Source organism: Bufo gargarizans, chromosome 2 (genome assembly GCF_014858855.1).
Source record: "Bufo gargarizans isolate SCDJY-AF-19 chromosome 2, ASM1485885v1, whole genome shotgun sequence".
Taxonomy (NCBI): Eukaryota; Metazoa; Chordata; class Amphibia; order Anura; family Bufonidae; genus Bufo; species Bufo gargarizans.
This window is the reverse complement of record NC_058081.1, coordinates 204,016,886-204,043,265: the sequence shown is the minus strand read 5'-3', so window position 1 is coordinate 204,043,265 and position 26,380 is coordinate 204,016,886. Positions and strand designations below refer to the sequence as shown.

Here is a 26,380-nt window from a genome sequence, read left to right as displayed (position 1 = left end):
GAAGAGCCTCCGCTGATCTAATAGTGTAGATAGGGGATAACTTTCTCTAACTGGAATACCCTTTTAATGCTCTGGTTCTTACTGGTTGGCCTGCACAGTAGCAGGAGAAATTCTGCCATGCATATACAAGAGGATGTGGGTTATGAGAATGAGCTACTGATTCTGTGAGACCATCAGCTGTGATGTATGAGATGGGTGTTCCAAGAGGAAATTAAGAGAACAGCAGGTGCTGCCATAAGAAGTATATAACAGTAACACCCCGATACAGGAGCAGGTTTTAAATTATTTGAATCTAAAAATTATTACATTTTGAGTGAGTCAGACACCCACCAATCAGATATAAATGACCCATCCTGAGGATAAGTAATCAATATTTAAACACCGGAAAACCCCTTTAAATAAATTGTCTGGGGTGCTTACAAAGTTTATTGATCTGGGGCTACTATTTCTCCTTGTGGATAACACCTAATAGTTGTAAGGAGCTTCTCTGGGGGGAGGAAAGGTATGCAAAATAGTTATTTCCAGTCAGCCAAGCCTATTCTCTACTCTGCACTGATGAAGGGCAATCGCCCTGAGATAGTTGCTACATATGGAGTGACCTACTTGGCTATAATGCCAAGTTATGTTTCAAGGCATGTTTAAAGTGTCAAAAATTGCTTATTTGCATACAATGTTTTTTTTCTAATTCACTTTTATTTTCATCCTAAGAGACAGGATGGACGGCTGTGTTTGATGAGCATGTGAACTCCAAACCTCCCACTCCTTGTGTAGCATTGGATGTAGGTTCTAGTGTGTGGGATGCACCTGCTCCAGAGACATCCACACCTGAGGAAAAGGGATGGGCCAAGTTTACAGACTTTCAACCATTTTGTTGGTAGGTTGTTCAGTAGCCAAGTTCAGTAAACTGTTATATTGTTCTTTATATGATGCATATCAAGTGTACTGAAATCCCATATTTTGGCCTTGGTACTTTCCAAGCTGTAAGTAAAATAAAAAGACGTATTATTAGATTCTTTTATTTATTTTTTATGTAAAAGCCTGGTAGAATGTATGGGGGTGAATAGGAGCATCCTGATTTATGATTAATTTCTTAACCATTTAATGATATTTGCTGTATGTTTACGGCATAATGGTAGGAGTATGGAGTAGGCAGTGTCACACTGCCAACACGCACTTGCAGTGACCTGGATATCAGATAACCCACATCTTGGTTATGTTACACCTTCAGATGCTGCGGTCAATAGCCATTATTAAACCTGACCAGTTAGTCAAAGGGAAGAGGCTCCCTCTGTCCACCGATCACTATGCCCTCCCCCCAGGTGCAAAAATCACAGGGTGCTGGTCGGTTGGCATGGCAGCCAGAGGCCTTGTAAAGGCTCCTTGGCTTGGCATTTTAAACTGTGACAGGGCTTTAAGGGGTTGTCCGGGTTCAGAGCTGAACCTGGACATACCCATAATTTCACCCCTCTGATATGAGTATCAGAGCATTTCATGCTTTGATGCTCTCCCTTGCCCTCTGCTTAATCGCACAAGGTTTTTTTTGTTTATAAGAACACACTGCTGGGCGGAGGCTTCTGCCCAGCAGTGTTCCCGGTGATGTCACCGGCTCTGATGGGCGGGCTTTAGTGCTGTCCTAGCCATTTTACAAGGTAAGGCAACGCTAAAGTCCACCCATCAGAGCCGGTGACATCACCAAGCTCGCTGCTGGTCGGGAGCCTCCATCTAGCAGTCATTATGGAGAGCCCGATACGTCGCCGGATCTCCATAAAATGCCTTTGCCCTGCACGATCCAGCGCCGATGCTCATAAAAGGGGGCATGCATGGGTGAAATTGTGGGTATGTCCGGGTTCAGAGCTGATCCCGGACAACACCTTTAATAGCTAGAAAGATAGTAAACTATTGCAGTGTAATGTATACGATGGAATGCTCAAGTACCCTAAAGGGGACCAAAAATGAAGGTAAAAATATATATTCAAATCATCCCTATTTCCCAAATTTACATATTTTACAAATAAAATAATTTCAATAAATAATAATGCTATAAAAAAGATAAGCTCAATTGGTATCGCCATGTCTGAAAAATGTCTGAACTGTTAAAAGTATGTTATTTATCCTAAATGGTAAATTTCATAGTAGAAAAAAAGTCCTCCCTTGAAAGAATTTGACCAAAAAGTTACGTGTCCAAATGGTACCAATAAAACTACAACTCGCTTCACACACCTTTATAGGTGGAAATGCAAAAAAGTTAAAGGTGTCAGAATATGGTGATAGAAAGCATTTTTTCAAAGTTTCTATATTTTTCTAAGAAAAAACTATTATTGGTATAATCATAGTAACCTGCACAATAAAGCTAAGTCGGAATTTTTTCTTTTTCAGTTTCACCCTAAAAATATTTTTTCCTGCTTTTCAGTACATATGTTAAAATAAATAATATGAAAATACAACTTGTCTCGGAAAATACAAGCCCTCATACAGCTAGGTGAACAGAAAAGTGAAAAGTTATGGCTCTCGGAAGGCGGGGAGGGAAAAGCGAAAATTATAAATGAAACATAAGGGTGATTTTTTTTTAAATACTGTGCTCCAAATCGTCTGCATAGACATAGCGTTAAAGGGGTTAATACAGCGAAATAACAATGCTGTCCCATTGCCTGCAAATGGTTCAAGGATTTTTCCAAGATAATTAAACATTTAGGATATGCCCTAAAATGACTTAAAATAAATAATTAAAAAAAGTATTACACTCCCCCCTTTCTTCATTGCTGTTCTCCATTCGCTGTTTTTTCACATCAGAGGTGACATGCCTGGGTGCAGCATGTGATTGGTGCAGTCATTCACTTTGCTCAGAAGTCACATGCCATATCCTAGCACATCACAGTGTTGGTGCTGGAGAAAGCAGTAAGTATTTTATGTTTTTATACCATTTACAGGTTTGTCCAAGAGTTTTAATTATCTTAGACAACCCCTTAAAAAAAAATAAACATGCTTATACTCACATTGCCAATCCCCACAATGTCAGTGAGGTGAGTATAAGCTTGTTTTTTGTTTAGTTTTTTTATACCATTTGCAGGCAGTGGGACAGGTGGAAAACCTCTTTGGGCTGGATTACCCCTTTAAGGGTACATTCACACGTCCGCAATTTCGTTCCGCATTTTGCACGATGTGCTGCCCGGATCCAGAATTGCGGATCCGCACTTCCGGGTCCGCAATTCCGATCCTGAAAAAAATAAAATAAATAGAACATTTGTGGACAAGAAAAGGCATTTTCTATGAGAATGCCGGCGATGTGCGGTCCGCAAAATGCGGAACGCACATCGCCGATGTCCGTGTTTTGCAGATCCACGGATCCGCAAAACAAACACGGACGTGTGAATGGACCCTAAATGTTAGCCATCTGGTTGTTTACTGCATACTTTTTTTAGAACGAAACCCAATAATTTGCAATGATGATGCAGTTCTCTAGTGTTTCAATGGGTTGTCTGATTTGAACAACCGCTGCTTGTGTGAAGGGGTCCTACACTGGAAGTGACATCAAGCAGCTAGAGCTTAGCGAGTTTATGGTAAAAATAATGTTGGCAAAGTGTGAGCTAGAAAATGGATTTTACATTAGACTGTAGGTATATTGGTACTTGATATACTTTACATTAATATTTATTGGTTCATTGCTTTCTTAGCATACTCTCTGAAAAGATGTTCCTCATTCTCCATTACTTCTCTTCATAGTTCTGAATCTGGTCCCCGGTGTAGTTCACCAGTGGATACTGAAAGCAGTGCCTCTGAGGGACATAGTAAGCAGAGTCAAGACAAATTCTGTGAGTATATGATTGACTGATTCCTGTGGGCCTTTTACACGGGTCGATCATTGACAGAACGTTTTTGTGGATGTTTGTTACTGATCATTTCCCCCTGTAAAAGGCCCTGCAATCTGCCAATAAATCAGCAATCACTCATTGGTTGACTGGTCACCTCTTTTATGCAGCAGTAAAATTGCTTGATTGTCGACAGCACATCTCCCTGTGTAAGGCTACTTTCACACTAGCGTTTTGGCTTTCAGTTTGTGAGATCCGTTCAGGGCTCTCACAAGCGGTCCAAAACGGATCAGTTTTGCCCTAATGCATTCTGAATGGAAAAGTATTCGCTCAGAATGCATCAGTTTGCCTCCGATCCGTCTCTATTCCGCTTTGGAGGCGGAATCCGTCTGACGAAACTGAGCCAAACAGATCCGTTCTGACACACAATGTAAGTCAATGGGGATGGATACATTTTCTATGACACAATCTGAACGCATCCGTCTATGCAGATCCATGACGGATCCGCAGTAAACGCCAGTGTGATAGTAGCCTAAACTGGAATAGTTCTGCAGAGAATAGTGTTTACATATGGCTGCAAGAACTATTGTGCGTGATAAACAATTATTCATGCACCAGTCACTGCTGACAGTTGCCCAGTGTAATCCTGTTATCAAGTGCCATTTGACTTGTTTATCAGCACTTATTAGGGTCAATTATCTGCCCTTGTACAGAGTTTCCAATAGTTGTTGCAGATATAGCATGTACAAGTAATCACAGTGTGGACAATAATGCTGGCTATACACATAAAAAATCATGTATGTTGAAATCCAAAAGCACAGGAACAGTTACAATGTCACTGTATTACTAGCCTAAGAAAGAGTAAAGTAGAGAGTTATGTTTGTGAATAAACATTTAAATCAGTGCTCATTCCCAATAATTGGCTCACATAGAGGTCCTCCCATCACTCTACCATCTTTAAAGGGAGTCTTTCACCTAAAATGACCATTATACACCACAAACATCATGATATCCATTACATTCCCCATATTATAATCTTACCTTTCATATTGCTGTCCGTCGCCTATTCTCTCTTAAAAACACTTTTATTCCATATGCTAATTAGGTTCTGAAGGTGCCCAGGGGCGGCGTTTATGCGGCCGGTGCCCAGGCTCCACGGCGCTGTTCAAATCAAACCCCTCCCCTTTCACCCCTCTGGCCCGCCCTCGGTTCTTCAGCTACCATCCTCCAGTCAATGACAAATCCGGCGCCTGCGCACTCCATTACTCACTAGGGCAGAGGCAGCAGAGCATTTAATCCGCATGCGCCGGCCCGTACATCCCGATCTAGCCGGCGGAAGTAAACTGCCAAAATATCGGCATGTACGGGCCGGCGCATGCGCATTAAACGCTCTGCTGCCTCTGCCCTAGTGGGTAATGGAGTGCGCAGGCGCCGGATTTGTCATTGACTGGAGGATGGTAGCTGAAGAACCGAGGGCGGGCCAGAGGGGTGAAAGGGGAGGGGTTTGATTTGAACAGCGCCGTGGAGCCTGGGCACCGGCCGCATAAACGCCGCCTCTGGGCACCTTCACAACCTGATTAGCATATGGAATAAAAGCGTTTTTAAGAGAGAATAGGCGACGGACAGCAATATGAAAGGTAAGATTATAATATGGGGAATGTAATGGATATCATGATGTTTGTGGTGTATAATGGTCATTTTAGGTGAAAGACTCCCTTTAATGTGGCACCAAAACTCCTTGTTTTGTACTTTTCTACAAATGCTTGTTCTAAATAATTTCCCAGTGTACATGTGCTGTCGATCACTCAACAAATGAGCATATCAGTTTTGCGGCAGGTATTCCTATCTGAGACAATGGCGGCATATCCCTCGGATAAGCCCCCATTGTCTGATAGGTGCAGGTCCCACCTCTGGGACCCACACGTACACTGAGAACAGAGCGAGGAAGGTGGTGGCCAGAGGACCTCGGGTTTCTCCGGGTCCAGCCACCAACAAGCTCTTTCCCCATAGTACTGAATGGGAGCGCACTGCACTTGCGTAGCCACCTCTCCCTTTTATTTCTATGGAGCCGACGTAAATAGTCGAGCCAGCGCACGGCTATTTTCAGAGGCTCCATAGAAATGAATGATAGGCGGTTGCGCATGCGCAGTGCGTCCTCCACAACTTTCGGGGCTCCTCTATTTCTTGATTGATAGGGTAGGCTAGATTACTATGCACCCTTTGGTTTCTTGGCTGGCATATGCTGGGCATTAGTAGTCTCGCTGATTTGGTGTGTAAAGTTGAAATGCAAGCTAATAGGGGTGGCTGACAAAATGCCTTTTGGGAGACATTATAAAGCTTGGCGTTGGAAGCATCAATCTTGAAAGCAATGAGGACACCCTCTTATTTTCCTGTCCGCGCTTCCAAAGCACACCCCAGTTATAATATCAAGACAAACCTGTGTTCCCAGAGTTTCCAGAGCTAGAATTATATGCCTCTGAAGTGTTGTAACCTCCTCATTGTATCCCATTGTAGGGCCGCATATTTCTTACTCAGTGGTGCTAAATGTTGTCATCCCCTCCTGTGCATGTCTGCAGTTACAGATTGGCACTGGAGAACAGATCAGAGTGTATCTGATATATATTACTGTAGAGTGCAATGAATGAAAGGGTGTCTTAGTAAATACATAGAAGAAGGCCACAGGCCTAATGTGGCTCCCAAGCACCTTGTGTCTTTCCTAATCATAAGATTGTAGCTTAGTAAAAATCAATTTTAAGTGTGATCATACATTAATTTACATCAATTTTTTTTGGCTCTACAGTCGGTGCCACATCGCCCTGTGTGTGGAATGTTTGTGTAGCTAGAAAGGCACCGGTAATTGGTTCAGATAGCAGCTCTTCTGGTGGCTCTGACAGTGAGGAAGAAGACAAAAACAATATCATTACTGAAACCATAAGCACTGGAGCTGGACATGAGACTATCAGACTCACCATGGACACCAAGAATGAGAAGGCTACGTTTAGTAGGTAAATGCATACGTTTTAATCTAGAAAAGGGTATTTTCTGTGTTAGTAAAGAAATACCACTTAAATAATAAGGGTTAGGCTGGGTTCACACTGCCATCAGAGGCTCTTACTTGGAGCTTCCAACGGCAGTTCCATCAGATATGTCAAGAAGAATAGTACAGCTTGGAGAACTGTTCTTCCTGTCAAAATGAGAGACACCCACAGCAGAACAGACCGATAGACCTCATTGTAAGTCGGTAGAGTCCATCAGGTGTCGTCGGTGTCCATCTTGTGATGCATCCAGCACTGCCATCATGGTTTTCCTTCTAATGGAAACCATGACAACCCTGTGAACAAGGGGAAATTTGATTTATTTTTTTATTTTTTTTCCTTACTTGTAGATCTTGGCCCAGATTTTGCTGGGGATTTCATTTCATCTTATGCATTTTAAAGGGTGAAATCTGTTGTAAGAATCTGCAACAGAATTTATGTACTGCAGCATGCTCGGACTCCTTGAATTTTCCTTCTTCCTACAAGTGGATAGGGTTTTAAACCTCCCATCCACATGCATTGTACTATAAATTGTTGCAGATTTTCATGACCGAATCTATGGCGAATATCTGTGACAAACCCACAGTGTTGTGATCTCACCTTAAAGGGGTTGTCCAGGTTCAGAGCTGAACCTGGACATATCCCCATCTTCACCCCTCCAGCTTCCCTGACATGAGCACTGGAGCACTTCATGCTCCTATGCTCTCCTTTGCCCTGTGCTGAATGGTAAAGCTATTTTTTGGAGATCTAATGATGTACTGGGCTCTCCATGGAGAAAGCTAGGTAGTGGCTTCCGCCTAGCATTGAGCCCTGTGACATCACCGGCACTAATGGGCGGGCTTGTAAAACAGATAGGTCAGCGCTAAAGCCCGACTATCAGTGCCAGTGATGTCACCGGCAACACTACTCCTGCACAATCCAGCATGAAATGCTCGGATGCTCATATCAGGGGGCTAGAGAGGTGAAGATGAGGATATATCGAACCCGGACAACCCCTTTAAGTATTGTATAAACTGAAAGGGTTATAGAGATTCTTTTAACAATTGAACTACATATAAAGTTAAAGGGAACTTGTCACCAGGAAAATGCACTGTAATTGGCAGGCAGAATCTAGTAGAGCTGAAGGAGATGATCAGATATTTTGTTTTGCAGAAAATGTTACAGTATAACTTCTATTTTATTTATTTAAATTCATGGGCTTTGAGGTCAAGGAGGCGGTCCTAACAGTGATTGACAGCTATCAATATATAGAGTCATAAAGGGAAGGCTGATAGGGCCGCCTCCTGGACTTCAAAGCCCAGAATGTGTATGGATATAAATGAAAATTATCCAGAATCTTTTCCCATAAAACTACGGTATATATCAATCTGCTCAGCTCATCCTGCTTTGTAATTTGCTGCCTGCAGCTAAGACACTATGTTCAATATGACAGGTTCCTTTAAAAGAAAGACTAGTGCAAAAGTGCAGAACCCCAGTCTTGCTCTATTTCCCTATGGCCCTTGTCCTCTACGTCCACCTCTAAATATACCCAGGTAATGAACAATACACAGGGAACCAGAGAGGCTCTGGTTGCAGAACAATGCTCCAAAAGAAATAAAACCCCAATTGGAAGCTATTGGTTTGTGTTTTTTTGGTCATTTTTTGTTATTAAGCATTCGCTTCATACATATAACTCATTCTTTTATTTGTGCAAAAACTGGAGCTTACATCATATCCGATCTGTCTTCACAATTTATTTTCCTGTTTCCTCTGTCTTTTTCTTGTGTCATACCCTGTATTTCTCCCTTGTGTTCTCCCCTGGTTACTGCTCAGAATCTTTACGCCTGCAGGGTATGTACAGCATGCCAGAAAAATAATTCAGGCACCTCAAATACCCAAAGGAGCAGGGAGAGTCTCATTTCTCTTTACCACTTTCATAAAATTGCATGGAAAACTAACCACCACTTGTCCTAAACATCAACTCATTACTGTCAGATCAGGTTTTACTGCTTGATGGTTATTCTGCATAATTACATTATTATTTATCTATTGGGTATTTTTATCATTCGAGAGCAGTGCAAGGAATATAGCTTCCATACGTTCTAGTTGTATGTTGGCTAAACCTGCTGATGATCTGGGAGCCATCCCAACTGTCCAGTAACAACAGATATCAAGAGAGGAAGATTTGGGTGTTTATTTTCAGCCTTCTTATGATTGCTTTTTATAACATTTTTGGGGGGAGGTGAGGTGACAAAACAGCAATTCTGACATTTTTTATGTTTTTTCTTTTTGTACGGCATTCACTGTGCAGGGTAAGCAACATAATCCTTTTACAGGTCAGGTTGTTATGGACACGGCAATACCAATTATGTGTACTTTTTTCCCCCTTTTTTTTTTTTACCAATTCTAGCTGATATGGGAAAAAAATAGATTTTTGTACTTACCGTAAAATCTGTTTCTCTTCCATTCATTCGGGGACACTGGCTTGAGGATGGGTATAGCTGTTGCTGCTAGAAGGCGGACACTAACCACACAAGGCGGACACTAAGCACACAAAGTGTGAGCTCCTCCCTCCAGCTATACCCTTCCTACAGGGACTAAGCTAAATCAATTAGTGCAAAAGCAGTAGGAGAAGCAATACAAAAATCACACTATGTAAAAACCCAGAACCACACAGGCCCGAAAAGGCCCCTAAACAAAAGAATGGGTGGGAGCTGTGTCCCCCAATGAACAGAAGAGAAACAGATTTTATGGTAAGTACAAAAATTTAGTTTTCTCATCCGTATCATTAGATACAGGCTTGACCATGGGACGTTACAGAGCAGTCCCCAAGGGTGGGCATAACAAGCAACCCTCCTGTCTGCAAAACTCTACGCCCCAGAGAAGCGTCAGCAGACGCAAAGGTGTGCACTCTATAAAACTTGGAAAAAGTATGCAAAGACAACCAGGTAGCCCTGTGATGCACCGCCCAAGAGGCCCCCACTGCACGAGCCGAATGAGCAGTCACCCAGAAGGGTGGGGCCTGGCCATTAACTGGTACGCTTCCAGAATGGCCAAACGAATCCATTGGGAAATGGAAGGCTTCGATGCCGCCAGCCCTTTGCCAGTCTCGGCCCCTTTGGAATCACGAACATGGAATCCGTCCACCGGCTCAAGGTATGGGCGGCAGATGCCTCTTCCAAACGCTCCCTTTCAAGCTTGCCCTTTGCTGGGTTCCGCTTGTTCGGTACCCGGCTGGATGAGATAATCTCAGAGGCCACGGGCAGGAAGAGTACATTCCTTCCCAAAACCAAATCCAAGCGCACCCCTCGTGCTAGGTCCTCGTTTGCATGGGGCCATTCCTTTCGCCGCCCCTCCCGTATGTGGCCAGCGTCAGGGTTGCCTCCTGCTGCTATCGCACAGGAACATAAGAAAAGGCTGTTCTTTAATTCTCAGTCGGCCTGGCAGCCTAAGTCCGAATCCTCCCATTCCGCAGCCACCGAACAGGCCCCTCGCGGGTGGGGGCCCATCTCCTCCTTTATTAGGAGATTTGGCGGGCCCTCATCTCAGAGGCATGGGCACTCGAGGTAGTCACATCAGGTTACAAAATCGAATTTACCTCCCCTTCCCCGGAGCGCTTCTTCCGGTCCCAAGTTCTCAAGGAAGCAGAGAGGGCCTCTGCCTTGTTCCAGGCAATTCATTCCCTGATAGCTCGAGGAGTGATCTCCCCGGTCCCTCGGACAGAACAATTTACAGGGTTTTATAACCTGTTTGTAGTTCTGAAAAAGGGTTCCGTTCGGCCTATCTTGGACCTCAAATTGTTGAACCAGTTCCTCCGAGTTCAACACTTCCGGATGGAGTCCCTTCGCTCCGTCATTGGTTCGCTGGTCCAGGGAAAATTCCTTTCCTCCATAGACATTCAGGATGCGTAACTACACGTCCCCATTGCCCAGCCGCACCAGCGCTTTCTCCGCTTGCCTTAGGGCCCCATCACTTCCAGTTTGTCACCCTCCCATTTCGGCTGGCATCAGCGCCGCGAGTCTTCACGAAGGTCCTTGCTCCCCTACTTGCCCTACTACGTTCCAGAGGCATGATTCCCTACCTGGGCGACATTCTGGTCAAGGCGAAAACCCCTGGCCCAGAACGAGGCCAGCCTCCTTATCACTCTGGATACCCTCATTCAGTTCGGCTGGCTGGTAAATTTCCAGAAGTCCTCCCTGCCCCCGGCCAGACGACTCGCGTTCTTAGGGATGACCCTGGACATGGAGGAGGCGTTGGTCCGCCTCCCTGTGTACAAGCAGCTGGCACTCCAGCGGTCAGTTCGCCTGCTTCTCCATCGCAGGCGCCCATCTATCTGTTGCTGTATGCAAGTCTTAGGGGCTCTGGTCGCTTCCTTCGAAGTGATTCCATTTGCACAAATTCCACTCCCGTCCGCTCCAACGGGTGATCTTGCCTCAGTGGGACAAATCTCCACTGTTCCTGGACTGTCACATGAGTCTGGTGCGTCTAGCTCTCAGGTGGTGGCTCCGGATCCCGGGGAAGTCTTTTCTCCCGGTCTTGTGGACGATCATTACCACCAACGCCAGCCTTCAAGGCTGGGGAGGAGTCTTCCCTCCCAGGACGGTCCAGGGCTTATGGTCTCAATTGGAGTCCAGACTGCCATCAACATTTTGTTCAGGCGATCCTCATTGCACCCGACTGGCCCCGCAGGGCGTGGTACTCCGATGTCATCCTCTTCCTAGCAGACGCACCATGGCCCCTTCCTCTCAGGGCCGATCTGCTCTCTCAGGGACCTGCCTCCCATCAGCATTTAGATTTGCTTCGTTTGACGGCGTGGCTGTTGAAACCGCCTTTTTAAAACAGCGAGGTTTCACTGATAGGGTTATTCACACCATGATCAGAGCCAGGAAGCCAGCCTCATCCAAAATCTACTGCAGGACTTGAAAGTCCTATCTCGACTTTTGTGAAAAAATGTAATCTCCCCCCTCTACGCTTCTCTCTTTCCACGATTCTCTCCTTCCTTCAATCCGGTCTGGAATTGGGACTAGCCCTTGACTCCTTAAAGGCTCAGATGTCGGCGCTGTCTATTTTGCTTCAGCGCCCTCTGGCCTTGAAAGGCCCGGTTAAAACCTTCCTCCAAGGGGTGGCTCATTTTGTTCCACCCTATCGGCCTCCCATGCCTTCCTGGGATCTGAACCTCGTTCTAGGTTCACTCCAATCGGCTCAGTTTGAACTGCTTCGGACAGTGTCCCTGCGTCTTCTTTCCTGGAAGGTTGCATTCCTGGTGGCTATTACATCCATCAGGCGTGTCTCAGAGTTGGCAGCCCTTTCCTGTAGGGAACCCTTTTTAGTCCTTCATCAGGATAAGGCAGTGCTCCGGCCCATACCTTCTTTTGCACCGAAGGTAGTCTCGGCCTTCCACATTAACGAGGATATTGTCCTCACTTCCTTTTGCCCAGCCTAGGGAGCATTCTCTTCACAAGCTGGACATAGTTTGTGCTCTGAGGATCTATGTGGCCGTCTCTAGCTCTTTCCACTGCACAGATTCGTTATTCGTGTTTCCTCACAGTCCTCGTAAGCGATGCGCTGATTCTAAGGTGACGATTGCCAGGTGGATATGTTTGGTAATCATGGAGGCATACCGTTCCTGGGGCAGGGCTCCACCCCCTGGAATCACGGCCCACTCAACCAGAGCGGTTGGCGCTTCCTGGGCTCGCTTCCATCAAGCATCAGCTGTCCAGTTGTGAAAGGTGGCAACTTGGTCTTCCTTACACACGTTCACGAAATTTTACCAGGTGCACTCCCTGGCATCGGCATATGCTGCCCTAGGCCATAAAGTCTTGCAGGCAGCAGGGTCCTGAACGTCCGTGAGGGCAGTTTTTACCATGGGCGAGTATTGTTTGTTTCCTCCCCGTGGACTGCTGTGGGACGTCCCACGGTCCTGTGTCCCCCAATGATACAAGCGAGAAAAGGAGATTTTTGTGGACTCACCTGTAAAATCTTTCTCTCGCTAAGTTCATTGGGGGACACAGCTCCCACCCATTGTTTTTTTTCCATTGTTACCGTGCATGGCAATGATTGGTTATTTGTTGGGTTTCCATTTTAGTTCATACCTACTGATGTAGGTAATGTTCTTACTGTGTTATCAGTTCTATTCTGCTACTCCTACTGCTTGGGCACAAACTGATATGCTCTCTCCTGACTGGGGAGGTTATATCTGGTAGGGGAGAAACGATCACTTTCTAGCCTAGTGTCGCCTACTAGTGGCAGCAAGCAGCTATACCCACGGTCCTGTGTCCCCCAATTAACTCGGCGAGAAAGAGATTTTACAGGTGAGTCCACAAAAATCTCCTTTTCTCTGTCAGTATTAACCTATATTATATCATATTAACCTATTGGACATCAGTGCTGCTAGTTTTAATCAATTAAATAAAATCCACTCTGATAGGGGCGTGGCCAGCAGCCAAGATGAGCAGAGCCCTGTGGCCAGCACAGCACTGCGGGATAAATCCTGACCACCACCTACATCTATCAAGGCAGAAGACCCCCTGAAAGTGTCCTGACACTAGCTGACAGAGTGAGCCACAGCAGAGACCCCCGACTCACCCTGCAGAAGTCCTGTGTGAGCGGCGCGAACGCCAGCCGCATGTGCGCCGGGATAGATCCCCAGCAAAAAACATACTCGGGCGGAGAGAGGAAAAGGCGCGGGCGAGCAGGGCGCAGAAGATATAGTGCACCCACCGACTTTCCTGCCAGTCGGCCATAAAACCAGCCACTGTCTAGCACAAGGGAGGAGGAGGGAGCTCCCGAGCAGTGCAGCACCCAGGATCAGAACCTCATGGGGTATAAGGGGAAAATATTGCCAGCACTTACTACTGTAAGGACCCAACAATCCTGAAACGGGGACTAAAAAGCAGCTCAGAACAACCCCAGCACGTCTCCCTGGCAGCTCACATTGCAGCAAGAAGGCCTATCAAGAGGCACAAACGTGGGGAATAACTCCAATTCAGATACATTAACTCCTCAAATAACAGAATAATGGGGCCACAAAAAGCACAAAGTGCTGCAGATAAGCTGAAAGAATTTGCCAGACAACCAGAAGAGGCATCGCGGTCCCCTCTATCGCAGCAAAATATTCACACTAGAGCTAGTACCACACCAGACAATGCATCCTCTGCCACAGCATCTGGGGAGGCTCTGGATGATTCCACTCTTAAACAAGTGACAGCACAGGTCCTGGAAGCAGTCACTGCCTGCAAGAAGTCTCTAACGGGAAAACTAGATAAAGTCAAAATCGACCTAGGCCTCCTGCGACAAAATATGCATAACCTGCGGGACAGAGTCCAACACACCAAAGAACGTATATCCCGAATAGAGGATGCCACGGCCAATGTTTCTAGGTCCTTATCTGAGCTAAACACTAAAGCAGAACTCTGGAGACAAAAAGCAGACGACTTGTATAATAGGCTCCGTAGAAACAACATAAGAATTATCGTTTTACCCGAAAAAGCAGTGTGTCGTACACCGGACGAGTTCATAGTGATATGGCTCTGATTCTGGATCTGACCCAATAGTCAGGGAAGGTTGATGTACTGCTCCGAATGGTATGAAATGATAGGCATACGTACGCCACGAGAGATCACACACAGACTGTCACAGAGAAGTCAATGCTAGATGTTCCGTTTATTATTCAGATTACATGATTTTTTATAGCAGGAAAAGGGGAACTTTATGACTCGGCTAATTTGATCTAATTGTCACATTACTAAGTCCCATGATAACGTATCACATTATCACTCCATACTTTAGCAAGAGTCAGCATTATGTCAGCAATATGTCAGCAATTTCAATATCATAAAGTGATTAGTAAGGGATTATTAAGGGAGCTGGCTGCTACTTCAGGGGCCATTTTGTTAAGCAAACTGTTAGATATAATACAAGCAAGTATACATTTGATACTAGATATATGATTCCACAACAGTCCCCCCTTGTAGACTTGATTGTAGACTTTCCCTAAACCTAGCGAATCCCCTGGCATACCATTCGTATCCTCTTCACCCACAGTGGCGACAACTTATCCCTTGTGAATAAGTTCCCGATTGAGCGGACTTCTGGTAATACCCTGGGATTCATTTGTCCCTAATTCTCATCATCTCTTGGATCTTCAGGCCTGGGTAGAGGAGCTTCATCAGCGGGAGTTGGAGAAGGCGGGGGTGTCGGGAATGCAGGGATCACATCCACATCTATTGCGGTGCTAGCCATTTGTTCATAGAGAAGTAGTATGGTTTCCTCAGCAGGCTTCTTTCTGTTGGTGATGCGGTTAATGCAGGAAACAACAACTTTGATAAATATGTAGATTACCATCAATATTAGGGCTATCTGTAATATTCCCTGAATTATTCCCATCGTCCATCCACTAATTCCCTTGAACCAGTTACTGGGATTAAGGAATGAGAAAGTGTCAGACCACCATGTTGACTCATCTGCACTGTGAGCCTCTAGCCATTCATCACGTATCTCACTCATCTTTTCCAAACCAGCTTTTACTTGTAGATTACCTTGTGGATCGATATAATGGCAGCATGCAGTACCTACTACCTGACACATACCTCCATCCTTTGCAGTCAAATAGTCTAATACTAAAGTGTGTTGATTAGTGACTATGATGAGCTGATTCTGGACAACATTAGATGTATTCATCAGTTTCATAATTTCCCAAATCTGATCATCCAAGTAGTCGGTAGCCATTACTAGTTTGTCATATGTTTGTGTAAGCATAGGATAGATTAATAGAGTACTAAAGAACTTGTTGGCACCACTCATTTCTACAAGATGGGGTTTTCCATTTGGTCTAGGAATGTTATCTGCGGCTCTTTTATATAAGGTGTGTTTGGGGATAGTATTGACATTTAATTTTCCATGAGGCAGTGTAAAAGTGGCTGGTGTGAGCCTAGCAATTGTACATAAACCTTTGAAATCCGAAGGGAGCCATTTATATGCCCTGTGTCCACATACTAGGTATATATTTTTTGGGACCGAAACCACTGTACTATTGAACAAACGAGTGATTAAGTGGGCTAATATGATACCTTCTGCTAGTTTTTGACCCTTTTCTTGACCCTCTGTGGTTTTACTAGTTATCCCTATTGTCAAGTCCCTTACACTGCGCCGGGCGCAGGCCAGATCACCACTTGCTTCAGCATATATACCAATGCACTGTACTGGACTGTCTGGGTTGGAATCATTACAGCCTGATCTGTTATGGGAACTGAAAACCATACCATGGGTTTGTACCTGTAGGCAGTAACAGTGGGTCCAATTTGGGAAGCAGGATACATTGCTCCACATATAGTCATTCCAGGGCATATTGCTATTCTGAGCTGAGGGTCCTGTTCTGTTTATCATTAGCCATGGGGACCCATCCCATGCTGCTACTATTAGGGAAGCTTTTCTGTTGCCATTTTTGGTATTAACCTCATTTATGCTAGAAAGGAAAACAGCTGATCCTGCCAAATCTTTTATCTCTTGGAAGGTTAGGGGCACAGCTAAATAAGGCATAGCTCTAGCATTTACTGGGCCATGTGTACATATCCAACAATCTTTTAGTGAAGAGGTGGTGGTGTCAGAATCACCTTCCTTCAGGCTTTTATACAACACTTGATGATGTTTGACAAACTTATTGTCCCACCCGTCATCATCCATTTCTGCCGGGGGAGGAATGTATGCACTGGTGAGTGTCACCAGTGCTAGCAGATAAAAGAAAATCATTTTGTTATTTCTGAATCTGGCGGGTTCCTTATCCTTTTGCAGTGAGAGGCGTGGATCCAGGTGGATCTCCCTTCGAGCTTTACAGAAGTTGGAGTGGTCAGTAGTACTTGGTAAGGCCCCTCGAAGCGTGGTTCTAGGGTACTTCTGACGTGTTTCTTGACCACTACCCACTCTCCTGGTTTCAGAGTGTGGCTGCCTTCTAGGGAGTCAGGATCTGGAATGGAAGAAAAGACTTGTACATGGATGTTAGACAACTGTTTGCTCAAAGCTATCACATACTTTGCAACAGATTCATAATGCATTTGCAACTGTTGAGGGAAGTACAGCCCCATCCGGGGTCCCGACCCAAACAATATCTCATGTGGAGTCAGCTTATGGGGAGGTTTGGGAGTGTGTCTGACTGCAAAGAGTGCTATTGGTAAACACTGAACCCAATTGAGCCCTGTCTCCCTAGTCATTTTCAGCATTTTTGACTTTAATACCCCATTCAGTCTTTCGACTTTGCCGCTACTTTGGGGTCTGTAAGGGGTGTGGAATGCCAGGTGTGACCCTACCATCTTCCAGACCTCTTGGGTTAGGTTAGCAGTGAATGCTGGGCCCTGATCACTCTCAATGACCTCAGGTACCCCGTACCTACAGACAGTTTCCTGTATCAATTTTTTAGCAGTAGTTGTTGCTGTCTGATTCCTGACGGGGTAGGCTTCTGGCCACCCAGAGAACATGTCTACCACTACTAACACGTATTGAAACCCTTGGCACATTGGCATCTGGATATGATCAATCTGGATCCTCTGGAAGGGGTATAAGGCTTTTGGGAGACATTTTTTGGGCGTGGGCTCAGTCCTACCTGGATTGCATTGGGCACAGATTAAACATGACTGGACATATTTCACTAGTACAGGAGTGATTCCTGGGGCTACCCATATTTTATCGATGAGTTCTTTCATTATTGTCTTAGATTGATGAGTGGGCCCATGGGCCACAGAGGCTATTACAGGATAGAGTGCTCTAGGCAAGCACACTTTCTTCCCTTGTGTCCAAAGTCCGGATTCTTCTTCCAGGGCTGACTCCTTTAGCCAGGTTTCCTTTTCTGAGCGGGTGGCTTGCTTCTGCATCTGTTTCAGTAGATCCCATGATACTTCTTGTTGCTTGACATCCGGTTGTGCTAACATGATTTTATCTGGCTGTGCTCTTTCCTCTTCCATTGCTGCCTGTTTGGCTGCTTGGTCAGCCAATGCATTTCCTTTGGCTTCTGGTGTGTCAGCACGGGTATGTGCCTTTACTTTGATTACTGCTACTTTGGTGGGCAGGAGTACTGCAGTCATCAAAGCCTCCACTGCTAAAGCATGTTTAATTGGGGTTCCTGCTGCTGTAATGTAATCTCTGGCCTTCCATATTATTCCGAAATCATGAACTACTCCAAAAGCATATCTGGAGTCTGTGTAGATGTTAGCAGTGGAGTCTTTTGCTATGAGGCAGGCCTCAGTAAGGGCTATGAGTTCAGCCTCTTGTGCTGACTGGTCTGGGCGCAATTGCCTTGCACACAGTACTTCATACTCACTAGTAACTGCCATGCCTGTATGGAATTTCCCTTTGTCATCGGCATACCTTGAACCGTCTACAAAGAGTGTCCAGTGTGGGTTTTGCAAAGGAGTATCCTGTATTGATGGTGGAGTTCCTACTTCAGCTTCCATCATTGTAATGCAATCATGTTCTTGTTCTTTGTAAAGAGAGTCGGTTGAGGCCCATAGTTCTTCTTCCTGAAGATCTTCTTCAGCACGTAGATCAATAAAATCTTCAGAATCTCCATCTGCAGTATACTCCCCCCTTGGGAGAGGAAGGAGTGCAGCAGGATTGAGGATGTGGCATCTCTGGATGGTGACATTATCTGGCAGAAGCAGACTACACTGGAGCCTGAGGTGGCGTTGTGCAGTGAGGTGTTTAGGTTGTGTTTGTTGCAGGATAGCTGAGATGTCATGAGGAGCCATGATGGTGAGTGGGTGTCCCAGGACGATGTCAGCGGTAGCGTTCAGGAGAGAACTAGCAGCATGAACGGCCCTGACACAGGAAGGGGTGGCTCTGGCTACAGGGTCTAGACGTTTTGAGAAGTAGCCTAGAGGTCTACTACGACCCCCATGGCTCTGGGTGAGAACTCCAGTGGCATGACCCTGACGTTCCATGACATAAAGGCGAAAGGGAAGCTGATAGTTAGGGATGCCAAGAGCTGGGGCAGTGACAATGATTTGTTTGAGAGATTGGAATGCTTTTATGGCTTCTGCAGTCATTTGGAAAGGGACAGTAGCAATACGGGGTATGCAATCAAACAGTGGCTGCATCAGAACGGATGCATCAGGGATCCATGGTCTACAGTATGAAATTAGTCCCAGAAAGGTTTGCAGTTGGTGAGGGGTATCTGGCAGTGGGATGTCTGAGACTGCTATCTTTCTGGCATCCGTAAGATGCTTACTGCCTTGTGAGATGCAGTGACCTAGGAAAACAACTTTTGGAAGACACAACTGTAATTTAGAACGTGAGACTCTGCACCCAGCATCCGCCAGGTAGGCAAGAAGTGAGGCAGATGAGTTCAGGCAGACGGGGTGTGAGTCAGCACAGAGGAGTAAATCATCGACATATTGTAAGAGTTCCACCTCTGGGTGATCTGCTTGCCATGGTTGTAAGATGGATGCCATTGCTTTGCTAAAGCAGGAAGGACTATTATGAGCTCCTTGAGGCAACACCGTCCAGGTGTATTGTTTTCCATCATGTGTAAAAGCAAAGAGAAATTGGGAGTCTTCATGTAATGGGACAGAAAAAAAGGCATTTGCTAGATCAATGACAGTAAAGATAGCAGCCACAGGAGGAATGCTAGCAAGCAAAGTGTGGGGATTTGGTACAATGGGGGTTTCAAAGACCGTAGCCTCATTAATTGCTCTGAGGTCTTGTACCATGCGATATACAGGAGGCTGTCCCTTCACACTCTTCTTTTTAATTGGGTATAAGGGAGTGTTACATGGTGAGGTGGTAATTTTAATAGCTCCATTTGCAAGAAGAGCCTGTATCTGGAGGGTGATAGCATCTCTCTGGGAAATGGAGAGAGGGTATTGTGCTTTATATGGCAGTAAGTTAGGATTCTTCAAGGTTACAGTGACTGGCGGGACTTTGAGACGCCCAATGTCTTGGGGACCTTTGGTCCAAAGGGTATCAGGGATGAGGTGCAAAATGCTTTGCAGCGAATCCCCTTGTTCATGTGATTCAAGTGACTGGGATTTTAATGCCATTAGGAGGCAGGTTTCTTCAGGACTCAACGCCGTACCTAAAACAACTGTACCATTTTCCTTGAACTGGATGTTGGCCCGTATTTTCTGAAGAAAATCTGAGCCTAATAGGTTATAAGGACATGTCTGGCTTACAACAAATTGTGACATTACTCCAGTGGGCAGATGTAACTGTGGAGATTGGCTTTGGGACTTAGTGGAGGGAGTAATCAAGAGAGGCTTAGTAACAGGGTTGTGCTGGGTGACCCCTTCTAAACCAGAGCAGGGTAAATGCATATCTGTGAGCCAGGAAGGGAGTATGGCGGTCTCACATAACACACTGCGGGCTGCACCAGTGTCTACAAGGAATGAGAGTTCCTTCCCTGCCACATCGAGGGTGATTCGAGGGGCGGGGCCTGCAGGAGGGGCAGAGACTGCCATACACGGGGTGTCCCCTCCCAGCAACACTGGTTTGCCAACGTCCTAGTGGGATGGAGCTGGCCATGGAGGAGGAGTTCCTCTTTGGCTCTGATCTGCTGGCCACAGATGTTTGGAGCGACAGTTTCTCTTAATGTGCCCTGGTTTGCCGCACCCATAACAGACACGGGGCGGGGGTCTTTCCTCTCTTCCTTCTCCCGTCATGACTGCCATGACTGATATGCGGGATTTCTTTGTACTACTCTCCAGCCCTTTTGCAACTTGTTCTAAGATTTCCAATGTTAATGATTTCCATTCTGGGCGACAGGTTACAAGAGCTTTGTTCAGATCTGGCCTAAGGCCATCTACAAATGACCGTGCTAGGAGTCTTAGGTGCACAGGTTCATTTGGACTGAATCCCATATCTTTATAGTTTTGTTTAACTCTTTGTACAAACTTTTCTACTGACTCTGCTTTATCCTGTACCATGTCCTGCAGGGTTGTGGACTGCTCTGCTAGTCTGTCTTTCGCCCACTTATATAATTGCTGAATGAAATCACGGCCAGATTCTGAATCACGAGTGTCATAATTTGCTCCAGGGAGTTCTGGTTGGCGTATGTGATCCATTATAAGTGAAGAAAATTCACCAGTTTTATTTTGTACAATACTTTGCAAGTCTGACCAAGTACACCCGTAGGTTTGATATACTTGTGCCAATTTTCTGTAAAAGGGCATAGGGTGAGTATCTGGGTCAGGCATGAGGTTCACTATGGTGAACAACTGCTGGGGGGTAAAGGACACATACTTAGGTGGCCCGACTGGGCGAGTGTTCAAGTATATTTCCCTTAAGGCTTCAAGATTTCCTTGTCCTATGTTATGGATCTCTCTTTGCAGCTCTGTAATTTGGTTTTGAAAAGACTCATTCACTGCTCTTGCTGCACCCTGCTGGCTACTTAGGGTAATATCAGAAAATCGTCCAAGGTGTGGTGGGCTGCGATATCCCGGGGTTTGTGCTGCAGCACCAGGTGCATAGTCCACTGTCTGCTGTGAGTCTTCCCCTGCATCTTCCTTTTGTTTCTCCCCATCCTCATCTTCCTGATCTACAGCACCACTACCTCCTACCATTATATGAGCTGGAGCTATGGGCTGACTGGGTAGCATGTAGGTGCCGTCAGGATTTACAAGTGGGTATATAGTAGTGACTTGTGGCATGACAGAAAGAGCAGGGTTTGGGGAGATTACAAGTCCAGCCTTGGGCGTTGGCTGAGGACAAGATGGCGTCATTGCTGGGACTGGTGAGACGTGCTGGGGGGCTAAAAGAGCATGATTATGTGGGCGTGGAGCACCACAGGCTAAGCACGTATCACGGGGGGCAGGGTTCTGCTGACCACAATGTGTACAAGTCCAACTTCCCCTTTTTCTTTCAGCTGCGCCATTATAGGGCGGTGGCTGTTCCTGTACTAAGACTGGGCCAGGCCGATAGTAATGGAGTCCTGATTTTTCATCAAACATTGCTTCTCCTTTTGTCTGTTCAAATTCTTTGCTACAGTCCAGCCATACCCTAACTGTATCTATCAACTTATCATCATTCAATTTGCCTCTCTTCTCAGTCAACAATGTCTGCCATATAGCAGAACACAATACACCTCCTTTTGCAATATCATAACTCTTTTCTAACTTGCTTAGTCCTTTAACATAACCTTTTCCTCTCCGGTCCGCCACGTACTGTTCAGGTGAACAATAGCCCTTCGGGACACTATTTCGGTTACCCATTTTTTTTTTCAAAACACCACGTTCTGGAGCCTTCAACACGTTCTGGAGCCTTCACTTACTGTCTCTGATAGTTGGATTAGCACAGACACTGACAAACAAACACCTTGAGCTTGAGATTAACACACCACTGGGTTATCAGCAAGCTGTCTCCTTCCCTTCTACTATTTCTTGGGGTCACACACCGGGGTTACCCCTCAATGTAGGCACTTTAGGAGACTTCTATTGTTCTGTCAGTCTATGCCTCTCCTTTCTCCCAGAGAAACCAACCATACACAAAAAAAATAATAAAACACAATACATCAAGCTTATCAATACAATGGGGTTCTTACTTTCATGCCCCTGAGGATGCCTCACTGTCGGTGCACCCCTCCCTAGAACAAATATGGATAGACTAAGCCAAGGGACACAGAATAGGTAAGATGAATATATTTTCTCACCTCTTATTACGGGCGGCCGCGGTCCCGGTGTCCGTTGGCTTGTCTCTCTGGGTCCAGTCTCTGGGGGTACGCCAGCAGGAGGTCCAATCCTCAGGCCCCACGTTGGGCGCCAACTGATATGGCTCTGATTCTGGATCTGACCCAATAGTCAGGGAAGGTTGATGTACTGCTCCGAATGGTATGAAATGATAGGCATACGTACGCCACGAGAGATCACACACAGACTGTCACAGAGAAGTCAATGCTAGATGTTCCGTTTATTATTCAGATTACATGATTTTTTATAGCAGGAAAAGGGGAACTTTATGACTCGGCTAATTTGATCTAATTGTCACATTACTAAGTCCCATGATAACGTATCACATTATCACTCCATACTTTAGCAAGAGTCAGCATTATGTCAGCAATATGTCAGCAATTTCAATATCATAAAGTGATTAGTAAGGGATTATTAAGGGAGCTGGCTGCTACTTCAGGGGCCATTTTGTTAAGCAAACTGTTAGATATAATACAAGCAAGTATACATTTGATACTAGATATATGATTCCACAACAATAGAGCCTTCGTGGTGGAAAGAGCTCATAGAGTACCAGCAAGACCGCCACCACCTGGAACCCCAATTGCAAAGATAGAGATAAGATTTTGGCACTAGCCAGAAGATGACAGGAAATCAAATGTGACAACGCCAAAGTCTCCATCTTCCCAGATTTTTCCATGGAACTGCCGAAACAGTGTGTAACCTTTCATGGACGTCAAACGGCGGCTGAAAGAGGCCAACATACCCTACTCCATGGGCTACCCAGAGAAACTAAGGATAATAGACGGGGATCGAGCGGTCTTCTTTACCTCTCCTGGAGAAGTCAATGAGTGGCTAGCCCTACGGAGAAGATCACCAAGACGATGAAGTTCCTGAAACCATCTGCAGAAGGGCCACAGATGACGCCAGTGGACTGGCTAGGCTAAGTTGATATGCGTCAAACATTCTTATGTATAGCTTCTGGTCTAGGCCTATATAGGTTTCATTTAAGTATTTAGGGCCACATTCACTATAATTCTGTGCTTGGATAGAAATGTATGGCTGTTGCTGTAGCCAGCATGCCTCTGACAAACCATCACCAAAGACAGAGGCATCACGGTTTTACTGGCCCAGAGTCTGGAATGTGGGCAGCTACACCAGACATAACATCTAAACTACAAATATTACGTTGTTAAAGGGTTTCTATCATCAGAAATACTGTTATGTAGCTGACTGACATTAGCGATGCGCCCATGTAAGCACTACATAACAGTATGTTTCTAACGTTAATCCCTGCAGCCGTTTATGTAAAAAAAAAAAAAAAAACACTTTTATTATATGCTAATGAGCCCCTAGGTGCTATGTGGGCGTAAAATCAGCACCTAGAGGCTCCGTCCACTCACCCTGTATTCCTCCCAGGTCCAGTGTTGTGCCCGCCCCGCTCCTCTTGATTGATGCCACTGTTCCCTGCATCGTTGGCGAAATCCCGCGCCTGCGCCGTTCACTTCTGTCTTCGGCGCAGTGAGTGAATGATGCGATCCTGGTGCCGGCTTCCTCACTGCGCCTGCGCCGACTACGTCACAGTGAGGAAGCCGGCATCAGGAGAGCGGCCTTCACTCACTGCGCTTGCGCCGAAGACCGAAGTGAACGGCGCAGGCGCGGGATTTCGCCAATGATGCAGGGAACAGTGGCATCAATCAAAAGGAGCGGGGCGGGCACAACACTGGACCTGGGCGGAATACAGGGTGAGTGGACGGAGCCTCTAGGTCAGGCATCCTCAAACTGCAGCCCTCCAGCTGTTGTAAAACCACAACTCCCACAGTGCCCTGCTGTAGGCTGATACCTGTAGGCTGTTCGGGCATGCTGGGAGTAGTAGTTTTGCAACAGCTGGAGGGCCGCAGTTTGAGGATGCCTGCTCTAGGTGCTGATTTTATGCCCACATAGCACCTAGAGGCTCATTAGCATATAATAAAAGTGTTTTTTTAACAGAAACGGCTGCAGGGACTAACGTTAGAAACATACTGTTATGTAGTGCTGACATGGGCGCATCGCTAATGTCAGTCAGCTACATAACAGTATTTCTGGTGATAGAAACCCTTTAAGACTTAAAGTTTTCTTTGTCTAGTTGCTACTGTTAGCATGTTTATGTAGATAATCTCAACTCCTGAGATTACCTACAGGCCCAGGATTCCATGGCTGAGTGGAAAATTCTTTAATGGAATGTCGGGGGATTAGGCACTCCGCAAAAAAGGTCAATGGTGCATACATTTATCAGAAATACCAGCCCACATATACTGTGTCTTCAAGAGACACACCTTACATCTAATACATCTCTGGGGCTAAAGAAACCGTGGGTACAGTGGTCCGCACACTCCTATCACTCCTCCTCCTCAAGGGGGTTGTCCCTATTAGTACATAAACAGCTAAGATGGGAGGCAAAAGAACTAGCTATTTATACGGAAAGGCAGATATGTCTTTGTACACGCTCTTATCGACAATGTACATTATGTTTTACTAGGCATTTATAATCCTCCCCCCGGATCCATGCAGATTTTACATCTAGCAGTCACCTCTGCAGCTGCGTATCCACACGCCAAAATAATTTGCATGGGAGACCTAAATATGATGTTAGATTCCTCTCTGGATCGCTTTAATGATGTTGCAAGCCTACCCAATACAGGGAACCTCTCACAGCTCAGCAGATTCTTAACAGAGTTTAGGTGGTTTGATCTCTGGAGGTCTAGATATCCCAGGTCTAGAGTATACTCCTGTCACAGTAGAAGTCACAACTCCCTAACCAGGATAGACTATATACTAGGTAATGAATCAGCACTGTTACACTTGAGGTCCATGATATACATGCCCCGGGGAATCTCGGACCACTCGCCAATACTCACCCTCAGTCATGTATAGACTGAACATACAGTACACCCATTCTGGCTGAGCCTCATGGGCTCATCAGATGGGATATCATATCATATACAGGAGTTCCTTAAAATGCACGAAATTGAAACTAATTGGACTGGTGTGGGACACTCTAAAAGCATTTCTGCGTGGGGCACTGCAATCTAATATTTCCTACATTAAAAGTGATACTAATAGATCAGAGCTGGAGCTGGAGTCCTGGTGCACCACACTGGAACAACAATAGATTAGTCGCCCGACTGACGCCAACAGAAATGAATGGCTGCTGGCGGGACGACAATATCTAACAATACTTAAAGATAAAGCGGACAGGAAACTGTTCTTTATGAAACAAACTGCCTTCGAGCTGGGAAATCAATCAGCTAAGCTACTGGCCCAGTTGATCTGACATGATTCGCCATCTACAGCGATTTTAGCAACTAGAGACCACACGGGACAAAAACCATTCTTCATGCCTTTACACACTTCTATCGTGACTTATACAGATCCAATATAACAGTTTCCGAAATGGAGATAGCCACGTATCTAGTAGATATCCTTCCCCAAACTCACTACATCTCAAAGTACCCAATTAGATCAACCTATATGCTTGGAGGAGGTACTGCAAGTTATAGCAGATCTCAACAATGGGAAATCTCCAGGCCCAGACGGACTCCCCAAAGAAGTTTATGCTAGGTATTCAGATGTGTTAGCTCCCCAACTGCTGACCACTTTTCACTCGGCTTTGGAGACGGGACACCTACCGGAATCATTTAGGGAAGCCACAGTGATACTTCTACTCAAACCCGACAAAGATCCTCTGGACTGCGGATCCTATAGACCCTTAGCACTGATAAATGTGAATTATAAAATCCTCACCAGAATTTTAGCCACTCTCATTGGTTCACGAGGACCAGACAGGCTTGATGCCAGGAAAATCCACCACAGAGAACATAAGAAGGGTACAGGTCGGGATACAGCTGGGACATTCTATGAACGCAGACTGGGCTCT

General features: G+C 45.6%; 1 protein-coding gene across 7 annotated transcripts in view; it reads left to right on the top strand.

The window, feature by feature from the left end:
- The window catches only part of PPP6R2 (protein phosphatase 6 regulatory subunit 2), a 182,951-nt gene that overhangs the window by 140,874 nt on the left and 15,697 nt on the right, over window positions 1-26,380 (top strand). For 3 of the 7 annotated variants that reach the window (XM_044279924.1, XM_044279922.1, XM_044279923.1), the window contains exons 20-23: window positions 709-874; window positions 3,721-3,809; window positions 6,607-6,811; window positions 8,654-8,671. In XM_044279924.1, coding sequence (XP_044135859.1) covers window positions 709-874; window positions 3,721-3,809; window positions 6,607-6,811; window positions 8,654-8,671 — 478 coding nt within the window. Of the gene's footprint in view, window positions 1-708; window positions 875-3,720; window positions 3,810-6,606; window positions 6,812-8,653; window positions 8,672-13,247; window positions 13,405-26,380 lie in introns of those variants that run through there. The other 4 variants (XM_044279927.1, XM_044279926.1, XM_044279925.1 and 1 more) reach the window with 3 other exon arrangements.